Source organism: Argentina silus (genome assembly GCF_951799395.1).
Source record: "Argentina silus genome assembly, chromosome: 20".
NCBI classification, from domain to species: Eukaryota; Metazoa; Chordata; class Actinopteri; order Argentiniformes; family Argentinidae; genus Argentina; species Argentina silus.
Genome location: NC_139674.1, coordinates 11,700,065 through 11,720,816, shown reverse-complemented (window position 1 = coordinate 11,720,816; position 20,752 = coordinate 11,700,065). Strand labels below are relative to the sequence as shown.

The following is a 20,752-nucleotide window of genomic DNA, read 5'->3' as shown; positions in this document are numbered from 1 at the left end:
TATCGTGAAAACCTGCAGAGTGGGCTTTTTGTTTTTAAATATGCTATTAGTCTCCTATCAACTCTTTCACTTGGACCAAAGGCCATTCGTTTTCTTTCTTTTTTATTGGAGAGATACATATTTATGAACTGGAGGACCAGTCTGTGTGAACATTTGCTACTGATTATGTGCATTCTTCCTCACTCTTTCCAAACTTTGGGGTCCAGATGTGTACGAGTGGAGCGCCTATTACTCAAACCACTCACGTCTCGCCCCCTGGAGGGTAATGGTGTTTGTTTGTATTCCAACCACCAATCAATTACCGTAATTACCCCAGCGCTTGATCACGAGAGGAAAGTTGTTTTAATGAGTTTTTTTATGCACACAGAATAAGGCCTATCAGACTGATGAGGCTTTGTGTGAAAAGAAAAAACAAGTCTCTCTCTCTCTCTCTCTCTCTCTCTCTCTCTCTCTCTCTATCTCTGACAGTTGGACCAATAAAAGAGTGAAAATGTTGATCAGAGACTCTCGCTTTCAAACGGCGGTCAGAGTGAGTGACCATAATGCTATTAATCATCTAGGGCGTCAGGGGTCACGCCGTGTCACGGTCAGCTAGATGTTGGATGGCAACGGGTTTTTTTTTCCTTCTTTTTTTTTTACAGCTTCAAATGCCTGACTTATTAAGTCCCTCTCATTCTGCCCAGACTTGGCAAGTGAATTCTTTTGAAGATTTGATCAGTTACTGATGTGTACTGTGGCTGCGCCGCTGCTCAAAGTGACACCTTCTCTTTTGCTGTTTGGCCATTAAAGTGGACAAGATGAGAACAGAGTTGGTGTGCGTAAGTTTCACATTTCCATTCCAATCTCAGGTCGGCGAAGGATAAGATCATTAGGGATAATTACAGGCTTTCTATTCCGCCACATTTCTTTTTTACCATGTTGTTCGCTGGCGTTAAAACTCTAATTCCATAACAAAAAAACAAGTACCTAATAGGCCACAGGTTGTTAGTGAGAGTGTCCTTCTCCCTCGGGGGAAATGTAGTGACTCATAGCACTCTACAGGTGCATGAGCAGGGCCTATTGGCTATGTAGATCTGATGCTCAAAGTCTGCAGCTCTGTTGGCTGCAGGGGAGGCTGGTAGAGGTAGAAATCGGAAGACAGACTCGTTGTAATCATCCTCCGATTTCTACCTCCACCAGCCTCTGTCACACCTGGCCTTCCCTGTAATCAAGAAGAGATTCACACCTTGCTGGGAGGGACAAAAGAGGCTATATTTGAACAGCGTAAAAATCAGTCTTATCGCAAACGTGGACGCTAGCGAGGGGCGCTATGGGTGTGTGTCTGAAATATTAGTACTATTTTCAAAGCCAGTCAAATTTTTCAGCTCATCTGTGGACTCCTTGGCCAATCAATGTCATTAACAATCAATCAACTAACTTGGAGAGAGAAAATTATTCGTACCAGATATGAACATCCCAGATTTATCCCCCCTGTGTTCACGACCTACAGAGTTCCTGATTGCTGAGTAATGGTAATGGCTGCAAAGTGGGTCTTAAACCTGGAAGGGGGTATCTCAACTTCTGTGGGAGAAATGGTGGTGGCCCTAAATCCTGGTTCCTGACATAGATGAAGCCAAATAAAAAACATATTCAACAGAGAATCTCCATAGAAAATGTGATTTAGTCCAAAAACTAGGCTTAATCTGTGTACGCTTCGGTGTTTACCAGACCAGTCAACATCCTCCTTTTATCAATAGCGATGGTATCACACTGACAGACATCTTAACTTGCATGCCTGCACTGTGACTACGCGAACCCCCCCCTCCCTCTCTGCATTTGGCCTGACTACAGTGGGGTGGAGGAGAGGAGGGATTACTGAGGTGGCAGGATGTGGGAATCTGGCACCATTCTCCAGCAATCAGGCAGGCTGCCAGGGACACACATGAAGTCAACAGAGACGTTCGCCTCCCGTCTTCTGAGAGGTGACTACGACACAACAGATGTGGCGTCGACGCCACGCTGACACCCCCGTACGCCGCTGCTGTGTACACAGCCGACTCCACTTCAGCGTACTGAAGGGGTCTGATAGGGCTGCGCACGCGATCACACACGGGACGGTGTCTGTCAGAGGTGTCGCTGTGTAGGGAAAAGCAAGTATTGGGAGGTTTGACGACGTTGTTTTAATACACGGAACGTCCCTGTCTCAGAGGAGAGAGAGAGCCGTCCTTGATGTGTCTGAGATGCGGTCCTGCATTTTCTACTGTATTCTGCTAATATGATGCTGTAGCAGTACAACTGATACATGTTTCCACACTGATACACACAGATACGTCTCTGACTTGAACAATGGTCCTTATTATAAGGTTGGGGGGCCTGTCTATTACTCTGATACAATTTCAACCTTGTTTTGACTGTAACCATGCCATGAATATATCTATATGTAAAGTAACCCAACAGATAGATGTAGCAAAAGCTACAAAGCACGGCATTCTGGTTTGCAGAGTTTTTACCTATTTGCAGAGAGGGAGTTGGGGAGTATCTGTATCCAGGTAATTACTGTCTAAAGGGGCACAGAGGCCCACAGTGACTACAGATCAGGCCCCGTAATGGATTCAACACTTATAAACGGAGAATGCGGCGCTGGCTCCTCCACCCTGCGAGGTAGGGTAGGTATCTGCAAGATGGATTACGTGGGGTTTGTGAGTTCAACATTGACACAGATTCATCGTAAATCATTATGCCACAGACCCGGAGTGATTTCTGCATTAGGAGCAGAAAATGGAGTTCAGCCAGTCAATGAGAAGGACCATATTTCACATCAATCACGCCCAGCACCGCTCTCATGTAACTGGGGCTTAAATCTCAGCCCTGTTAGTGTTGCTTATAAGGGTTCATGGTATGATAGCAATCAGCGAGGTGCTGGGATAACAATACTAAACTGGCTGCGTCGAGGCTAGGACACGCAGAGTTATCTTTCTTTTTGAAGTCAATATACTGGAGGCCTACTACATGGATATTGTTCTTAACCTTATTTTGTATGCTGGAAATGCACAGTGAATGACACATTTTCCATAGTAATAGGTTTTGAAAATGTAATTTTAAGAATAATTATGCTGCGTCCGTTCTGGTGAATTGTGTGTATAATGTCAACCTTATAATGATTGTTCATGATGTTCTTGGAATGAGTTGTTTTCAAGGAGTATCATGTTATAAAGTCAGGTTATTGACATGCAGGGGATATTACAGTACAAGTTGTGTACAAGTTTAACAAAGTATTTTCACTATGTTATACTATTACGTGTTTGATTATTAAAACCAATTGAGTGACATGAGTCATGATGCATTGAGTGACACATTGGACTAATGGATTGATGACAAACGCAAACATCAAAGCAAACACTACCCTTGCATTAACTTGTGTTAAGATTTATTATTTCGAGTCCTAAATAGTCGGGTGTTGCTTGTTTGCTTCTCCAAACTCCACAATAACACACACACACGCTGTCTAATTTCTACAGCTGGCAGCAAGGCGAGTGTGCGAGTGGCTTTCGGAATCCGGATATGATGAAAATGTTTTAGACAAACTTTCTTCAGCGAACTAGAAGAACGTCGGAGAAATTCGGAGGAATATTGTTCCATTTTTCCCGCGTCAACAGCTGGATAAAGTGAACAGAAACAGGCGCGCGGGACATTTTATTGATAACCTTTTTTTGCATATTGTCGTTTGTGACCAGAGCGGGATTTTCCAACGGGAACGCGCCTCGCCTCACCGTTGAAAGAGGGATGGGAATAAGTCAAAGTTGAAAGTTGGCAGAGGGTGTTGTCATGTTTGAAAGGTACTTAGGAACAATATTATGTGTGTTTATACAAGTATCTAGTACTTACTCGATCAGGAAATAACCATTTGTATGTTATGTAAACGAATAAGTTGCATGCTTATGGGTTTCCTGGGTTTATGTACAGGGAGAGAGGGGAAAATTCCACTAAGTTTTAACGACACATTGCAAGTTGACGTCACTCTTCTCTGTGAAGAACCAGCAACTTACTTGCTCACTGTTAGAAAAAAACAAACTGGAGTAATACCGTATCACAATGTCCTTAGTCATCATAGGACTTTGATTTTTCACAGTGTTGAGGGGTGAGGACAGGGTGGTTGTTTTTTCTGCCGCGTGTCTCAACGAGAGGACAGTCTCATGTCCACGGGGACCGTCTTGCCTCCGGAAGGGCCTGCAGGGCCAGGGAAGGAACTTCAACAGGAGACAAGTCCTCTGTTATCAAACTCACACGGTAAGACAAGACACTGCTGTACGCACATAACAACACCACAACCCGTGTGGAATGAATGCCTGTTTTTGTTTTGTTTTGTTTTTAAATTGGGGCATTGCTAATGTAGGCTACTTGTTTCACTCAGTTGTGTACATTTTGCACTAGCGTACAGTGAGTGGTGTAGAGACTATGTACAGTGCAAACACATTGGAGACAGTTTTAGGAATTTCCCTTTGATAACTACATTTCTTTGTTGGCTAAGTATAGGTTAAACAATTGAAATGCTCCAAATGGAAAATGACTCATTGAATTGATTATAATCTTGTTTTCCTTACATGTCAAAATCTATCAGTATATCCAGAACAATAATAACAACAGGCAAATTCAGTCCCCCAAATTATATTCATGTGGTTTTGCCAGAGACGAGACATCAGTATCTACACACCAGCATTAGGCATGATAATGTTTTCATTATTTCCCAATAAAGATTGAAGGAACGCCTTGGTGACTATTAGCAGGAACCACAGCCAATTATATTTTTTAATTAACTTTCTAGTAAGATTATCACATGTAAAATAAGCTTGGCCCCATTTTTTTTTTCAAACAGCCCACTGAACCGTTAAGCATCCTATTTATACCAAGCATCATTACAGCACTGTCAAAAATAGCAAAGTAGGACAAAGTAAGCAATCACAGACACTGGTGGCAAATGGATTTTTTTCGCTGGACCTTCAAAGCCTTCTCAGTTAAGACTGGATTTCCCCCCTCTCAGGGGACTGTATATGTTGAGAATAGACCAATTTATTTCTAACTGTGATCACTAAATACTGCGATGCATCAAACACACACACACACACACACACACACACACACACACACACACACACACACACACACACACTCACTCCTGGTAGCTAGCTACTGTAAGTGTGCATCGATCGATCTCGGGAGTCACACCAGGACTAAAGATTGGTCATATATCAGCCCCGGGCCAAGATTGTACCATATCTATCTAAAGCCAACTGTGTGTTATACGTTTCACTCCTCCAGCTATCATTGCTTACAAAACAGAGAGCAGCACAGCACTGCAACAAATACATCAAACCCCCGTAGGCCCTACATCCAGCTGAAGAAAATACATTTGTTATGTTGTGCTGACTCATTCTTCTTCCTCTTTTTTCTCGGACTTAGCAACATGACGGGCGGGCACATGGTTACAGCCAAAACAGAACTGCATCATACTGCCATAGTGAAACGAAACCCAAAGAACAGGATCAGTCTGAAGCAGACTGACACATACGAACAGCCCCTATTTAAATAATGAGTACAGCCATTGTAGATCATGAGTGTTTTATTTACCAAACATCGCGGCGTTTTCAAGGGCCGTTGAGTGTGCCTGACAAGAGGTCACATTCACAACGCTATGACACTCGTCTGTGCAGGCCTATCAGAGCATGTAGGTTTTGCCTACATACTTTTTCCCATTGAGATGAATGCTGTCTTTTACGCTTGTAAAAACTTTGGCAGGTAGAGTACACCCGGGAGCAGAGTTAGAGAGAAAATGAGATCCAGAAACCTGGCAGCAGCTTTTACCTGAACCTCCCCAAACTGTTGTGCAACCATCCGCCAGAGGAGTATATTTTATCTGGCAAAAAATAAGCTGCCCTGCCTTGTCCTTTGCTGTCCCTGGTACAGAAGTCCACTGAGGCTGACCGTGTGTTCAAAGTTGACATCTGGTTTTGAGGAAGGACATGAATGCACCTCAATTTCAACCAGTTAAGCACTAAATAGGACATTTATAAGCTTTATTATACAAGACAACTCTCTCTGTCTCTCTCTCTCTCTCTGTCTCTCTCCCCCCTCTCTCTCTCTCTCTTGGAAGGGGAACAGTCCATATGCTCATTCTGTTTGTTTTATTGTGATTGCAGATGCCTGTGACAATGAATCATCGCAAACTACAAACTCTTCTAGAACATCATCTCCCGGAGACCGCCAGTCCCCTGAAGGACAAAGTCACGTAACTGGGGAGAACCCTACTTATTGTGACCCTGTAAGAAGTAAGTGTTACGATATGGAAAGAACCTTTGGGGATGGGAGGCATCAGGAAATCCTACGATTATCAGTTTATGTTTTTATTACCACCACCATTACCTGTTACTTTGTTTGCAACATGGTTACCTTAGCAACTGCTGCTCCTCCCGGGGTCCACAACACAACAAACGGTAACAGTACAGAGGGGGATTTTCCAAAAGCTTTGTAGCACTGAGATAATCTCCTGTCTTCAGCTTCCAATGGATTTAAGGTGATCTCAATCCACACAGGAAGCTTTCACCTCTCTCCAAGATACAGAAACAATGACAGCAAAACACACAGCGTAACCGCACATAAACATGAACTAACTTGCAAGCCTCTCGCCTAAAATTTACCGAACTTTTTTTTTGGACACGACCTTGTTCTGTCATGAACAGGCATCGTCCGTCAAGACAGTCTGTTATGACATTGTTAAGATAAGTGTTACGTATGCCCTATGAAGGGTGGTCCAAGTACAATATCACCCTCACACTTTCCACAGATAGCATTGAAGTCTGTCGGATCGCATTGGTCTTCTTACAGGCTGAAATGTACCATGCGTGCTCTCTGTTCTGTCTCTGTTCTGCGATAATGACCGATACTTGGCCGGTTTCCCCTCTGGTGCTCTCCTTTCCAACCCTCCAGCTCTCTGTATTGTAAGTGAGGAAATCCTGTCGTGGTTTTGGCCATGACTGTCTACGCTGCCTGATTGCAGTTTAGCCGCAACTTTGACATGAAACTTTCTATGCCTTACGGAGCGTGTGTTTGAGTTGCTTGAGGCGCAGTACTGTTATCAGTTTTAGGGTAGGAAATGGTATAGAAATGGTAAATAAAGAGAAAATGGTGCTGGCATAGCCGGCCTTTTTAACCCTCATGACAGGGCAAGTGAGCATTGCAGTGAGGAGATTTTGGTATCATAGTAGACCATCTATGGTTACCCCTCATACATGCCCGCAAACATACATAATAGTGCAGTTTCAGAGACAAACACAATCAAAAGCAATGGGAATCTCTGCCTTGCAGATCTCTGCCTGGCTTGCCCTTTTGTTCAAAGGGAATAATAGGGCAAAACAACTTTTTGATTGGAAAGTTCTCACCATTTGTTTTTGAGTGGAAAGTAGTTGTCACACCCTATTTCCACTGCTCCATTGTAGCGAACGCTCTGCAAAGTAATAGGAACAACCTGTTCTGTTCTATACGAAATGCTCTGCTCATAACTGCCAGTCATCCCTTGTCATTTAGGGGTACTGTTACCTCAATTTGTGCCTGTTGCTATTCAACATTTCACCTGCAAAGTACTCCAGGAAGTACTTGAATATGAAATCACACCGCTTTATCCCCTTGGCAACAGCAGATGTCATTATTACAAGATGTACAGTTGTGTAACCAAAATACCATCTAGACTATTCAGATATCAGGACGGTGCAGTAGTAACAGAAAGGCAACTCTCTCCCTGCTATAAACCTCCTGTGTGTGTTGCTGCTGCTGCCCATAAGGAGATGCTGTGTCAAGCAGGCCTAATAGCAACTGATTGCTTCCATCCGTGTACGTAGTTTGTAATATGATTGTGTGTGTGTGTGTGTGTGTGTTTGACACAACAACAGCTCTTTGTTTCTAGGTTGTTAACTTTTCCAGGGCGCCTTTTCCTGCCTTTTTTAGTCTTGGGTTCAAGCTAATGCTGTGCCATTGGCTTGTTTACTCAAGCTGCTTAGAGAAGGGATTTGGATGCAAAAGATTTTGTGTCAAGCGAGCAGAGAGAGAGAAAGAGAGAGAGGGAGGGAGGGAGAGAGGTCTCTCTAGTCTGGCAGGTGTACTGTGTGTTGCTGCACTACTGGCGAGAGAGAAGCCTCCCTTTCATCTTGCAGCATGAGCCTGGGTGACAACAGTTTTAAGCTGTAATTGATGTCATCCCCTACAGGCAGCATGGTTGGGGAATTTGAAAGTGAAGGAGATGGCACTTCTCTGCTTTGAGAAAGTTACAGGAGCATGTTGGAGTCACTTCAAATAACGGTACAAACCAAGCGTGTGAAATGATCTGAGCTTCTGCAAGTGTTTGCGTGTAAAAATGTACACTCTATGTACTGTTTGGGCAAAATGAAGAGCGATACAACATTCTAACATGGACTCAGATGCAACGTTCTACTGTAGGCCTATCACGAGGCACTGGCTAGAGTGTTGAGCAGTGCTTTGATTCGTGGAGAAGTTTCACCAATCAGATTGCGCGCGGCGGTAATTGAAGTCTTCACTTGCAGCAGAGAAATAGGAAATCAATAGGAAACCATCTGACTGGCCACATTATGCCAGTTTATCTACACAGTTTTCTCTCCCTAGCTGTTATGCTTGTTGGGCATCCATGTGATTTCTGCTGGTCTGAGCCGGTGGTTTCTGTCAGCCCAAATGAGTAAAAGGTGTTTCTCAACATCTGAAAGTCCTTTCTCCACTTGTGCAATAAGCCACGCCACTCCATTACTATGTAAGGACAAAGCATTAACTAAATCAGTATGTAACAACAACGTGTTACTACAATGCTGTTACAAGAGTAAATATGGTGTTGCCACATGGGCACAAGAGCACCTTCATACAGTATGAAGTGGCACTGTAAATGCTGCCGCGTCATATCTGAAAAAAATGTTATGTAAGTGATGTTAAGAGATTTATTTCTGGCCTTTTAACACCAATGTGCATCGTGATGAGGGGAATGTTGTTCTCCCTGTTTCATGTCAGCAAGTCTCTAGTTCTAGTTACTCTTGGCTCCTTTCTGTGGTTGGGTCCTGTGTGACTGTCCCTGGGGGAGTATTCTCTGGAGGAGAGGGGGTGGGAAATTCCTCCGAGACCTCTCTGGTTCTCAAGCAGCTGATATCTCCCTGCAAACAGGGCTTTGGGCTCTGCAGCAGGCCCTGCCTTGCCTTAAATAAATTGCCCATGACCCAACGCCAGTTTCAGGTGTTTAATCGTCACATTATTCACCAGATTGTCAAATGCATTTTTTAAGTGGTCTTGTTGGATAAAGAAGAACCTGCCACTGCTGAAGAACAGATTTTTTTTTTTATCTAGGGTTGGGAGAAAATTTCAAGTGAGGTTAGGTCAAATAACATGGCTTTGGCTTTTGAATGGAAAGACATTAGGCTGGCCTTTTGTGTGAATCCCTGATTGGGCTTTATATTGGCGAACCTTCAAGGTTATTACAGTACCAAGGTGCAGAAATGACCTTTTTGGAGGTGAATATATGACACTTCTGAAGGTAGATGAATTGTTGTCTAATGGATCATATAATTCTATTCATTCTAACTAAATAATGCCTTAATATTGCATCTATGAAGTTTATATGGACAATGGTGTAGTGTTATGGTATCCTAATAGTTTTTATATGAAATAGTTTTGAGGATATGCAAATTACAATTTGACTAATAAAGGCCAAATGTGTTGTCTCAGTAGTTTGTCTACACAGGGTAAGATATCGAAAACGTTCCCTACCTAAATCAATATTCTAACACGACTCAATGAGTCACCGGTGTCTCTCTAACTTTAGCTTTTTAGCCTTCAATTGTTTCCCTCTTCCGTTTTGATACTAATGTTTTGCCCTGAAAGAAGCAGCATGATTGTTTTTACACAAGATTTAGATCCCCCAACCCCCGTCTCGACTGAAAATAATGTTTCTAAAGCAAGAGCCCATTAACAAACCAAGGAGTAATTTTCAAGTGATTACTTACCAGTGGGTCATGGAATCAAAAACGGTATAAATGGGGTGAAATGCTAGGACAGAGGTTGATTAACATGGCCATTGTAATGCTACCTCCCGTTGTAATTATTTCCTCATTGTCTTCGCGCAGATATATTTCATATGGGAAATTTCAAGCGTTCTAGGCCCCTAATTAGCATTTTCCAGAAGTGTTGAAGCCTACAGTATTCATTGTGGATATTTTTTTAAAACATTTTTTTAAAGAGATTCAAAATACTTCAGTGAGATGATTAGACGTTCACACCTTCGTTTATGTATTGAACACTCTCACAAGTACTTCCAATGTGTGGATGTCTTCGACTTGCTTCAGACATGCGTGCCATACAAGGATGTTGACTGTCTGTGGAGGGAGAAACATGGGATTCAGTTGTTTTGCAGTGTCGGAGGTGGCTTTGTATTCTCTAATAATCCATTCAAATCGTTGACAGGATTTGATAATATTTTGCGTTAAGCCATTCCTTTAATAAATTGCATTGTATAAACACATTTTACATAGTACATTAGTCATTGTCTCATATTTACATTGAAATTGAGCTGTTTTTGTTGTTACGCACGTGGAATAAGAACCTGGAACTGGAACATCTCCATCGCTACATTAGTTTGCCTGTCCTGTTAGATCGGGCCGGGCAGGTACAGAGTACCTACAGTGCCTAAGTTAGAATACTTAACTTGGTCAGGAGTAAGTGTTGTTATGATTCTGTGATCAGTGTCCACTCCTCTACAAAGACTCTTCATTCCCATTGTGTTAATGCCCCAGTGCAGCTCCGATCGAGCCTGCTGCCTCCCAGCAGAGAGAGTTGATCAAAAAGAGAAAAAAAAGAAAAATGGAGAAGGAAAAACACCCACTTCAAATGAGAGCGGTGCGGGGGGGGGATTACCTGCTCTCTAACAGGGTTTTGGCTTCAACATTAAGGTTAAAACCCTTTTCTATTACTGAGATTTCTGGTGATGTTGCCTGAAGTCCCCCCCCACCCCCACCCCCCGACGCATCCTCCCTTTGCCCCTCCGTGTTTGCAGGTTCAGCGCCTCTCTGGTAGGTCATTCTGTCAGGGCTCTGATCACTGGGGGGTGACGGGGGGGGGGAGGTTTGGGGGGGGGGGGGGTTGTGACGACTCGTGGGGGCGCCCACTGGCTCCATTCAGACACAGCCCCAGCCCACAGACGCCAGCGCTCTCCTCTCCCCTCCTCTGGCAGAGCTCAAAAATCGATATGGCCGTCTCTGTTAAAAACCCACTCAAGAGGCAGACTAGCACCTCTAGTCCCCTCTGCCTGATTCCACAGCTTAAGACCTCTGATTGGCTGATTGGCAGGCCCAGGACCCGGGCCCAGTGACCCACAGCTGTCCCATTAGACAAGGGGTAATGCTGAGATTGATACTGAGCAAATAAAGGAACCTTGTCTGGAGGTGTTTTTATAGACTGGCTCTATCCAGGTCCAGACCTCATAGATCGACCAATACTGACGTCTGGCTGTTATGGAATGGCACTTTTGACTGTTCTGATCCTCTTCCTATCTTATGATCATAGTTTTTTCGGACAGCGTTGATTTACAAAAACCCAGAAGATGTTTGCGAGCAAAATGATCCAACTTGAATATAATTGAATATTTTCGATGTATTTCCAGTATTTTTTTAATAGGAAAAAACGTCCTGCGGCAGCGTGCGTTTGGTCCCCTTGTTGCGGTGTGTACGGTGTGGACCGACGCCTCACACGGGGCCGTTGAGCATTGTGTGCCGTTGAGCATTTCAAACAAGTGAGTGTTTCCTGTGGAACTTCGACTTCAGCAAGAGATTTTGAAATTGGTGGAATCTGTGAGTCATCAATGTAACTGAAACCAAAAATACTCCCCCAGCCCTCCCTCCCCTCTCGTTCGCTCCTTCCCTGTTGCTGCGTTTTTGTTGTTGAGTCGTCGTCATAGAGGGTGGAGCACTCGGAGTTCTGGCAGCTTCCTTAGGCCAGCTCTGAGTCACGTCATAATTGATCTTTCTAGAAAATGTGGTAGCTAGCCGTGTGAAGCCTAAATCTGTGCAAGATGTGCGCTTTCAAACTGCAGAAAGTCGTGAAAAGACATTTTTACATTTTACTGCATTCCTTCTCTCTCGGATGGAAACAGATTTGGGAAATAGAGGGCTCTGATTAAATCATAGACAGATCTCTACATTCAAGCTTTATCTTAGGTGAGAGAGAGGGAGAGAGAGAGAGAGAGAGAGAGAGAAAGGACGGACAGTATTCAGTGTCATTCAAAGTGCTCAGGTTATAAAACTGTCACTGTCCTTGATCTCTTGTGTTATATTACATTAGTACCTCTCAAATTAGCACCGTACACATTCCACACAACAGAAGGGGAACCAGAAGAAGAGGCTTCAGATGCCGAGGCTTTGTGGCTCTCGCACAATGTGAAGGATATTCCTCAACGTGATTCATTTAAGGGAAAATGGCATCTCATTGGGCTGTTTTAATGATTTAGATAGCAGTCAGACATATTAATCTAGCAAAATGTTCGGTTTTGAAATCGAAGGATAATTGATGATAGCTTCCGCCTCCCCCTGGAGCACTGAAAAGGTTCAGGTCGTCAAATCAAGCTCTTGTCTTTCAAGTTGCCTTCTCCACTGTAGAATGTAATTAAGCAGAACAAGGTCCGAAGGGGTTATTTTTTTTTCCACTCAATCAGCAGCGAAATTACCAAATTTGAAATTAGTAAATCCCGACGCCCCGCTTTCCCTTGTCAGAGGGAGAGGGAGAGAGAATATATTAAACGTTCTCTCAAGTGTCTGTAGTAGCAGGTGACGTGAGAAGACCCACATTTGAATGATTGTCACACACAATTAAAAGTGTGTCACCGCCGAAAAACAGCTGAGCAATACTGACTCCTCTCTTCATCATCGTCACGGCATGGGAAGGAGGGAGCGGGAAATAAGACATGTCGTGAGTGACACACGCACACACACCACACACACACACACACACACACACACACACACACACACACACACATCACACACACACCCTGAAATGAGATGCTATACAGTAAGAGGTGAGCTAATGGAGTTAAAACAGTTCTGTCACCTAGCATGTCATTCCCTGCTGATAGGGGTCTCTTATCAGAGGAGGTAATTTAGTTCCCTCAACAGGCCCAGATGGCCCCATCACTGCCAGCCTAAGCAGCATAGACGGGTGTGCATGATCAGTTGGAAGCTCCGTTTGACGTAATGAATGATATGATATTAGGCCACCACCACCACAACCACCACAGTGTCTGATATACCAGAGTCTATGACGGGCACTGTTCTATTGGAGTAAGCTGTTCTATTGGAGTAAGCTGTTCTATTGGAGTAAGCTGTTCTATTGGAGTAAGCTAGGCGTTCTCTGTTCTGCCGTATGAGGTGAATGTCTATGACCTATACATAAACATTCACAATTCTACTCTTTTTAGTTCTTTTTTAGTCATTTGCGGGAAACAATTGACATGGTTTGTTGCCCTTATTCTTACAGTGTGTCGTGATTACGACATTGTATTAAAATAGATCTATTTACTCTATTCCCTGTGAAAAGGGCTAATTCGTTCATTTAATTCACTCTTTGTGCATGTCATGTAGAATAGTGGGCCTTATAGATTATCACAGTCAGGGTTTGTTGTGATATGAATACTCAAAAAGGACAATTCCTGATGATTCGAGCACTGCATGTCTGTTGAAAACCTGTCCTTCTCCACACTAAAGAAAGTCCTTGTCCCATAGTCAGAAGGTCAACCGGTAAATGAGCTTTGAAAGGGAAATTTCAATCAGAGCCTTTTGTAATAACATTCATTGTGCTTTCATTTTTTTTTTCTCTCTTTCTTCTTCTCCTCTCTGCAGTATAATTCCCCTGGTTTTGCTTCTATAAATATGGGCATGGGAGATATATAATTTCTAATGAGAAAATATATCCCTTTGGATTGAGCGGCAGGGGCGCGTTCCAGTCGTGTTTGTTAGGAGGAGAAACACCACCTGGGGCTGTTTAGGGGATGATGGGCCGCAGCGCTGCTGCAGCTAGGTCATCGCACATTTACAAATTAGCATTTCAATCAGGCAGGTAGTAGGCCAGCCAAGCATGAAAAACACTGTTTATAATATGAGGCACAAAGATAAACAAACAGGTTGGGGGCATTTTAGCCTAATATTGGTACTGGATATATATGTCACTTGTACAGTATGTGACTTGAAATGACATTTAAAATGTCTGTTTTCTTCCACTTGGGCTCACTACATTCACTACATTTCCCTCACTAGCAGCGTTGTAGTGATGACTGTTAGGAGTCGACTACGAGAGGATTGGTCTGTTTAGCTGGTTGACATGATGTCACATTTGAATAACTGTAGGCTCCTGATGATGGGAATTCTAATAGGCCTCAGCAAACACCCACCTCTCTCTCTCTTTCTTTCTTTCTTTCTCTCTCTCTCTGTCTCTCTCTCTCTCTCTCTCAGGCATTCATATTAGAGAGGACTGAACCCCAGAAACACACAGCTCTAGTTGTTGCTGTCTCTCCGCTCCCTGCCTTACCTATGACTCTCAGCCTAGTCATGTGCAAATGAGAACGTTCAGGCTGCACTCTTTGACCTCTCGGTGATATTTTCGGAACCCGACTATATTAGAACCCTTGTTTATACAGCTCTGTTCAAGTTGACGTTCATACATATTCCTTGTGGCTCTGTCTGTGTGCTGTGATATATACATATATATATATCCCCTCGGTGTCTTTGGAGTGCAATTTTGAGTTCTTTCCTATAGGACCTATTTTCCGTGACGAAAGTCAAAAAAAAAAAAAAAAAAAGGAAAGACGGTAGGTAGGTGTTTATGCACAGTTTTACATACAGAGCGATCCCACGCAGCTCGGCACTGCTCTCCAGACACACTCGGTGCTCTGCCGTCCCTGTGTGGGGTATTCGCTGAAGACTCGGTGACAAATGGCAATTATATTTGTGTGTTCTTCATGAATCCATCAAACACTGGCCTTTTAAAAATGCTCCCAGGATATTTGAGGCTGTCAGCTACTAGGGGGACCAAATTGGGATGCTGCTTAGACAGTCAAGAACCACTCACCCCACACACTCTCCCCTGTGATGTGTTTGACAGCCCGTGTAGAGGAATACCATGTATTATTCAACTACAAATGTACACTCTCAACAGTTGTTGATGTGTTAGAAATAGGGCGGTTAGAAGTCCAATTTGAAGTTTTTTTTTAGTTTTTTTTTTTTTTAAAGTTCTAAACACACGGCCCTAATGCAGCCTGTCAGGTTGTGTGCGTTCACCATCTCTGGATACCTTTCTGCCTACTGTACTACACGGTGTGGAGGTAAACCGCACGACTCTTCCAAGTTGAATCACTTCTGATTATTTAAAACGTGTGGGAGTTGTTCATATTTGATGTGAGGTATGTTTCCTGGTGTAGGCAGGAAGGAGCTCAGCGCTGCCTCTTGTGTTGTCCTAAACCAGATCTACAGGCTGTAAGGTTGTCAACCATGTTGATGTTTCGCTGTTCTACATTGCTGCTGTTTCAACTGTCATCACAGACGGGAGCTGCTGTACTGTGTGTGTCTGCGTGCGTGCGTGCGTGCGTGCGTGCGTGCGTACGTGTCTATCTGTTCTTCTCCAGCACGTCTCCTGGCTGTCTTGGTTTTCCATATTTGGGTGGTTCACCGTGCTGTCTCTGACAGGATCATCATTACGATGATCAATGAAGAAGCCTATTATGAATATGGCTCTGTTCCGTTCATCCGTCTTCGTCGCCATGCCCTCAGCCCTAGCGAGGCTAAAAATAAAACCGTGCCTGCCAGCCTGACCAGTGGCCTGTTCCTCGAGCGTGTCTCTTCACAGGCTTGCGCTTGAACCGCTGCTGGAGGCTTTCTAGTGGGTCGGGAAACTCAAACCGCTGCTTATGTGCGCCGGGTTTAACATAGTGGTTTCCTAATGACTATTTCTACTTTATTCAATTGGAAGGCTTGACTTTCTCGAAAAGGAGAGGTAATTACGCTCTCAGACCGACGACGTGGGTCTGGGCGTTTGGTGGACGGCTCCCATGACCTCGAGGTGGAATAGACTGTCTGCTTTATTACACAAGCTGCCGTGCGTCATTTACTACATAGGCGATAGAATCATCTTCTAGGCAGGGGTTTGGTATGATGTAGGCCTGCAGTACATATTTGTACTCCGTACTTCAGTGGCGGACCTTGGAACGTTTGTGCTTTCTACTTTTTACCGTGTGCAGAGTGCGTTTTGAATCCTTCATTGAGAAATAGGGCACAAGGGTGTGCAGTGTCTTTGGGTTCTGTAGGCTTGTTGGTTTCTGCCTACTGTCCGAGAACACTGTTGTGCTGTGTTGCCACCATGAAAACACATACGATGTGTTATACATTGTATAAAGAGCTTATTATGTTAAGTAGAATATGTCTGAAAATGTACTGCATCCCCCTTGTTAGCAATCCTTAGTTTACCGCCAGTGCCATCTGAAAGCTTCCATCGGGAATTTCCATCAACCTGGACTTAAATCAGTGCATAATAAAATTTCATTTTTTTTTCTCTACACCCAATTGTCTAATTCAAATTGCATCGGTATCTTGATCCCTCAAGTCTCTATTTGTTTATAGAAGCTGCGTGGCGTTGCGGGCCTGTGGATGAAGAGACAAAGCCACTGTGGCTGTTTTTAATTGCGTTGTTTTACATCTACATTCCTGTCAGAGGTCTCCCAGGGTGGTGTGTGTGGTTAAAAACAGGCCGGGCTATGGTAGATTCATTCTCCCCTCTCTCTTGTTAACAATAATTGCGATTGTTGGTGAGCAGATAAAGTAAGAGCAGAGGAAATCAGAGAGAGAGAGAGCCAGAACTGGCCTAGCCAGTTTATGGAGTGTTTCATTTTTGCCTCCCGCTTGTGAGAAGTTCAGGTCCTATACAGTCATACTACTCTCGAACAAATCAACACTTTTGAGTGTGTCATCGCAAAGTTTTTTTGTTTTTTTTCCTGTCTGTGATCCGTGTCACATGGGCTGATACTTGTACGCCGTGGCATTAATGCAGAGTTTGGGGGAAAAGAAAAAAAAAATGGAAAAAAGAGAATGGTGACATCCGGAATATACAGGCCCCGAAAAAAGAAAAAGAGAGATGAATAATTCAATGGAGCTCAATAAGTCACGTCGCTGCCTCTCTGATGCAGATAGAAGGTAATGCTGCAGTTCCCTGTAGAGCTGATTCTGCAGGAGTGACTTCCCCTGAAAATGCCACCATGCACCGCTCCACTCCGCTCGCTTCCTTTATATCAGATGGGTCGCCGCATTGACTCTTGTTGGCTGTCACACACACACGCAGACACACACACACACACACACACACACACACACACACACACTGTACAGTTCACGCACACACGCACAGTCACACACACACACACACACACACACACACACACACACACACACACAGAAAGACTGTGAACTTTGTGAAAAGGGGAAGCAGTACTGTGGCATAGGCAAGATCCATCTCTCTCTCTCTCCCCCTCTCTCACTCTTTTAACTTACCTGAGTGCTGCTCCAAGTGAATGCTGTTCACCTGAAGGAGAGGTGACTGTGTGATCATTGGGCTCTGTCTGTCTCTCCTCCTATACTTAGCTCTGTTGTTTGAAAAGGCCTCAAGATTTGTTCACGTACTTCTTCTTCTGATAATGTGCGAAAATAGTGATCTGTGATACAGACATCATCACAGTTTGAGTTCTAGAAAGCCGAGCCAAGAGGCTGCCTGCCCCATAAACACTTCAGACATGCCCCTCACACCAAGAATCCAACTACTAAAGTGAGAGAGAGAGAGCGAATGCCATGTTCTCAACCAAACGTGAAGTGCAGCGTCGTAAAGTCCTCTCATACTTTCAATTAGAGAGCGTGATGTTTTTATTTTAAAAATAACTTCTACCTCCTCCTTCTTTCAGCTCAACCTCAGCCTCTGCCCCAGCCAACCGCCTCGGCCCAGGGAGGGACCAACGAGGGTGGTGGTGGTGGAGGAGGAGGAGGAGGAGGAGAGGCTGCCAGGAGTCAAAATGGCCTCCATAGCGCGACCGGCGGGCTCGGGCTGAGTAACGGCAATGGAATCCACCGCGGCGGGGTCACACACACACACCCTTGCCCGTGCGCGGCGGCGGCGGCGGCCAGAGCTGCGGCTGGAGCCGGGGCGGAGCAACAGCAGCAGCAACAGCTCCACAGGAAACAGCCCTCGCCCGTCTCCCAGAAGATAGAGAGGAAGCTGCGCTCCAGCCTCTCGGTCAACAGCGACAGCAGCAGGAGGAGCAAAGGCAGCTCCACCGGGTCACACAAGCCCGGGACATTACCAGAAGGTAAAACGCACACACAGTGGATACGCACTAAATCACACAAAGAACACACACTCGCCCTCCCTGGCTGGCTGCTTTCTTCCCTAACACTTTGTCAATGCTCTGAGTGTAGTCTTTCTCCTTTCTTTTTTTTTTCTTTTGTACAGAGCCACAAAATGGAAAAGTCAGAAATCAACACCAAGATATCATCCTCTACCTACTCTCACCCTTTTAATGAGCCCTCTCCTCCCCCCCCAATCTCAGCCTGCTCCTATCCTGGGCCTGTATTTTTCCTCAACAACAACAAAGCCAGTCTCTTTCTCAGTGGGGGGGAGCCGTCAGGTTGTCAGGTGCGAGGCTGAAATGAGTGCGGTAATGAAGAGGATGGCCGTGGTGTATTACCGTCGGTCAGCTAGGTGTGACCCTTTAACAAGGCTGAGGGAGAGTGTCAACCCTACCTCTGCATGGGCCTCTCTCTACCCCCCCTTTAGCCTCTCCTCTCTTCCCTTTCTCTCCATTTGTCCTCTTCCTGTTCTCCTTTCTCACCCTCTCCTCTCCCTCCCTCTCTCCTCCTACAGTGTCTCTCATTAACAGTGGCTCCCTGTGTCTTGCGAATCACAATTCTATTCTCAATGCTATTCTCTCATATCAACACTCTGCTGCCTGCCTGCTTCTTCCTGCTTACCCTCTCTCTCTCTGTCTCTGTCTCTCTCTCTCTCTGTCTCTCTCTCTCTCTCTCTCTCTCTCTCTCTCTCTCTCTCTCTCTCACCCCTTGTTCCTCTGGGCCTCTGCTTTGTCTTCTACATCCTCTTATACCCGGGCGAAAAGGAGTAAAAAATAAGACATGACGGTGTGAAACACGTACAGTAGGTAGTAGTAGCGATGTGTACACAAAGGGGGAAGAAAAAAGGTTGAGGATCCGAGATGTTTATTTCACAGAGGTGCGTTGAAATACGGCGACGGATCCAAGCCGCGGGTCTTAACAAGCGATGGATCTGACGTTGTTGTGAATAAAGGTCTGGTGCGTACGTTCGCAGGGGGATCTCCCGTTCTACAGGCGTCATGTTACTACCCCCCCCCCCCCTCCCCCCCCACACACACGTCTTAATTGGGCAAAGAAACGAGACAAAAAAGAAACGAAAGAAACACCGTTTCAAAGACGTGCTCTCGCTCATTACGACGCTTTAGCGTCTGGGTTTATTTGTCGACTTTGTGTTGTGCGAATCGATACGTTTCACTCCTCCTCGAGTATTTATTTCCCTGCGGAAAACAGCCAAGCTGTTGTGTTTTGAATGTTTACACGGATTAACATAATCTGTTTGCCTGTGAAATTAGCTCCAAAACAGCACCTCCCTCCCTCCCTCCCTCCCTCCCTCTGAACACAACAGAGCAGAAGAATAAAGCTCTGGTGGAGGAACCCAGCTCAGGGGATAGGAGCGGCAGCGCTCGGCTCCTCCGCATTCTTGGCACCGAGTGTCTTTGGCACGGGGACGGATCTGTGATAACACTTATGCTTCTGAGGAGGCATTTAAGAACCCCGCATGCCTTTTGTTCGGGGGGGGGAGGGGGGTGGTCGGTGAGGGCCTTTGGTGAGGGCGTTTTTTTGTTGTGTAATCAATTACCGTTTCCTCCCCCCCGGACCATTTAGGACGATTAGGGCTATGGTTGTGAATGCTATTTAATGCCTGCTCTTTGCACAAACTTCATACGTGTGTGTGTGTGTGGGGTGTGTCTTTACGGCATGGGGGTGCGCCTCCTCTCAGTATTTCCTGCTCTCTCTCCCTCCCTGTGCCCTCCCCCTTTATCTCTCCTGTTCTCTCTCCCCCCTGTATACTACCGTACCTGGAATGTGCCTCTCTCTCTCCTGTTCTCTCTCTCCCTGTGCCGCCTTCTCCTCCCATCTCCTTCTCTCTCTCTCTCTCCCTTCCCTGCCCGGTCTCTGAGGCAGCCAGCATCCATCCTGGCCCTCCTCCACCAAACAGTCTCTCTTCATTTGAATGTTTTTCACACACACGGCCCCCCCTCTCACCTCCCCTCCCCTCCCCTCCCCTCCCCTGCACTGCTCTGCTCTGCTCTGCTCTGCTCAGTGCCCATTCCAGCTTGTTTTGGGTCACGCTGCTCCTCTTTTTGATGTTAGCCCTTTGGAGTTTTCCAGATGTCTCAAACTATTTCCTCTGAGGCCCCTTGCGCTGTTTTTGGCCCGCCGGAATCTGGGAGTCGTCCACCGCTGGCTGACATTAAACATGAGGCTCTGCGCCTCTCGCCGAGGTGGTGTTAATTTGCTCCCCTATTTTCTCTCTCTTTGAAGATAGTAGGTCCAGCCTCTCTTGTGTACATGACCCATCTCCCCCCCTCCTCCCCCCCCCCCCC

General features: G+C 45.1%; 1 protein-coding gene across 2 annotated transcripts in view; it reads left to right on the top strand.

Moving 5' to 3' along the window:
* Positions 1-3,546: 3,546 nt before the first annotated feature.
* The window catches only part of mdfic (MyoD family inhibitor domain containing), a 19,777-nt gene continuing 2,571 nt past the window's right edge, over positions 3,547-20,752 (top strand). Inside the window, exons 1-4 of one of the 2 annotated variants that reach the window (XM_083692466.1) lie at positions 3,547-3,815; positions 4,109-4,266; positions 6,174-6,302; positions 18,005-18,406. In XM_083692466.1, coding sequence (XP_083548592.1) covers positions 4,173-4,266; positions 6,174-6,302; positions 18,005-18,406 — 625 coding nt within the window. In that variant the 5' untranslated portion in view covers positions 3,547-3,815; positions 4,109-4,172. Of the gene's footprint in view, positions 3,816-4,090; positions 4,267-6,173; positions 6,303-18,004; positions 18,407-20,752 lie in introns of both variants that reach the window. The other variant, XM_083692467.1, reaches the window with a different exon arrangement.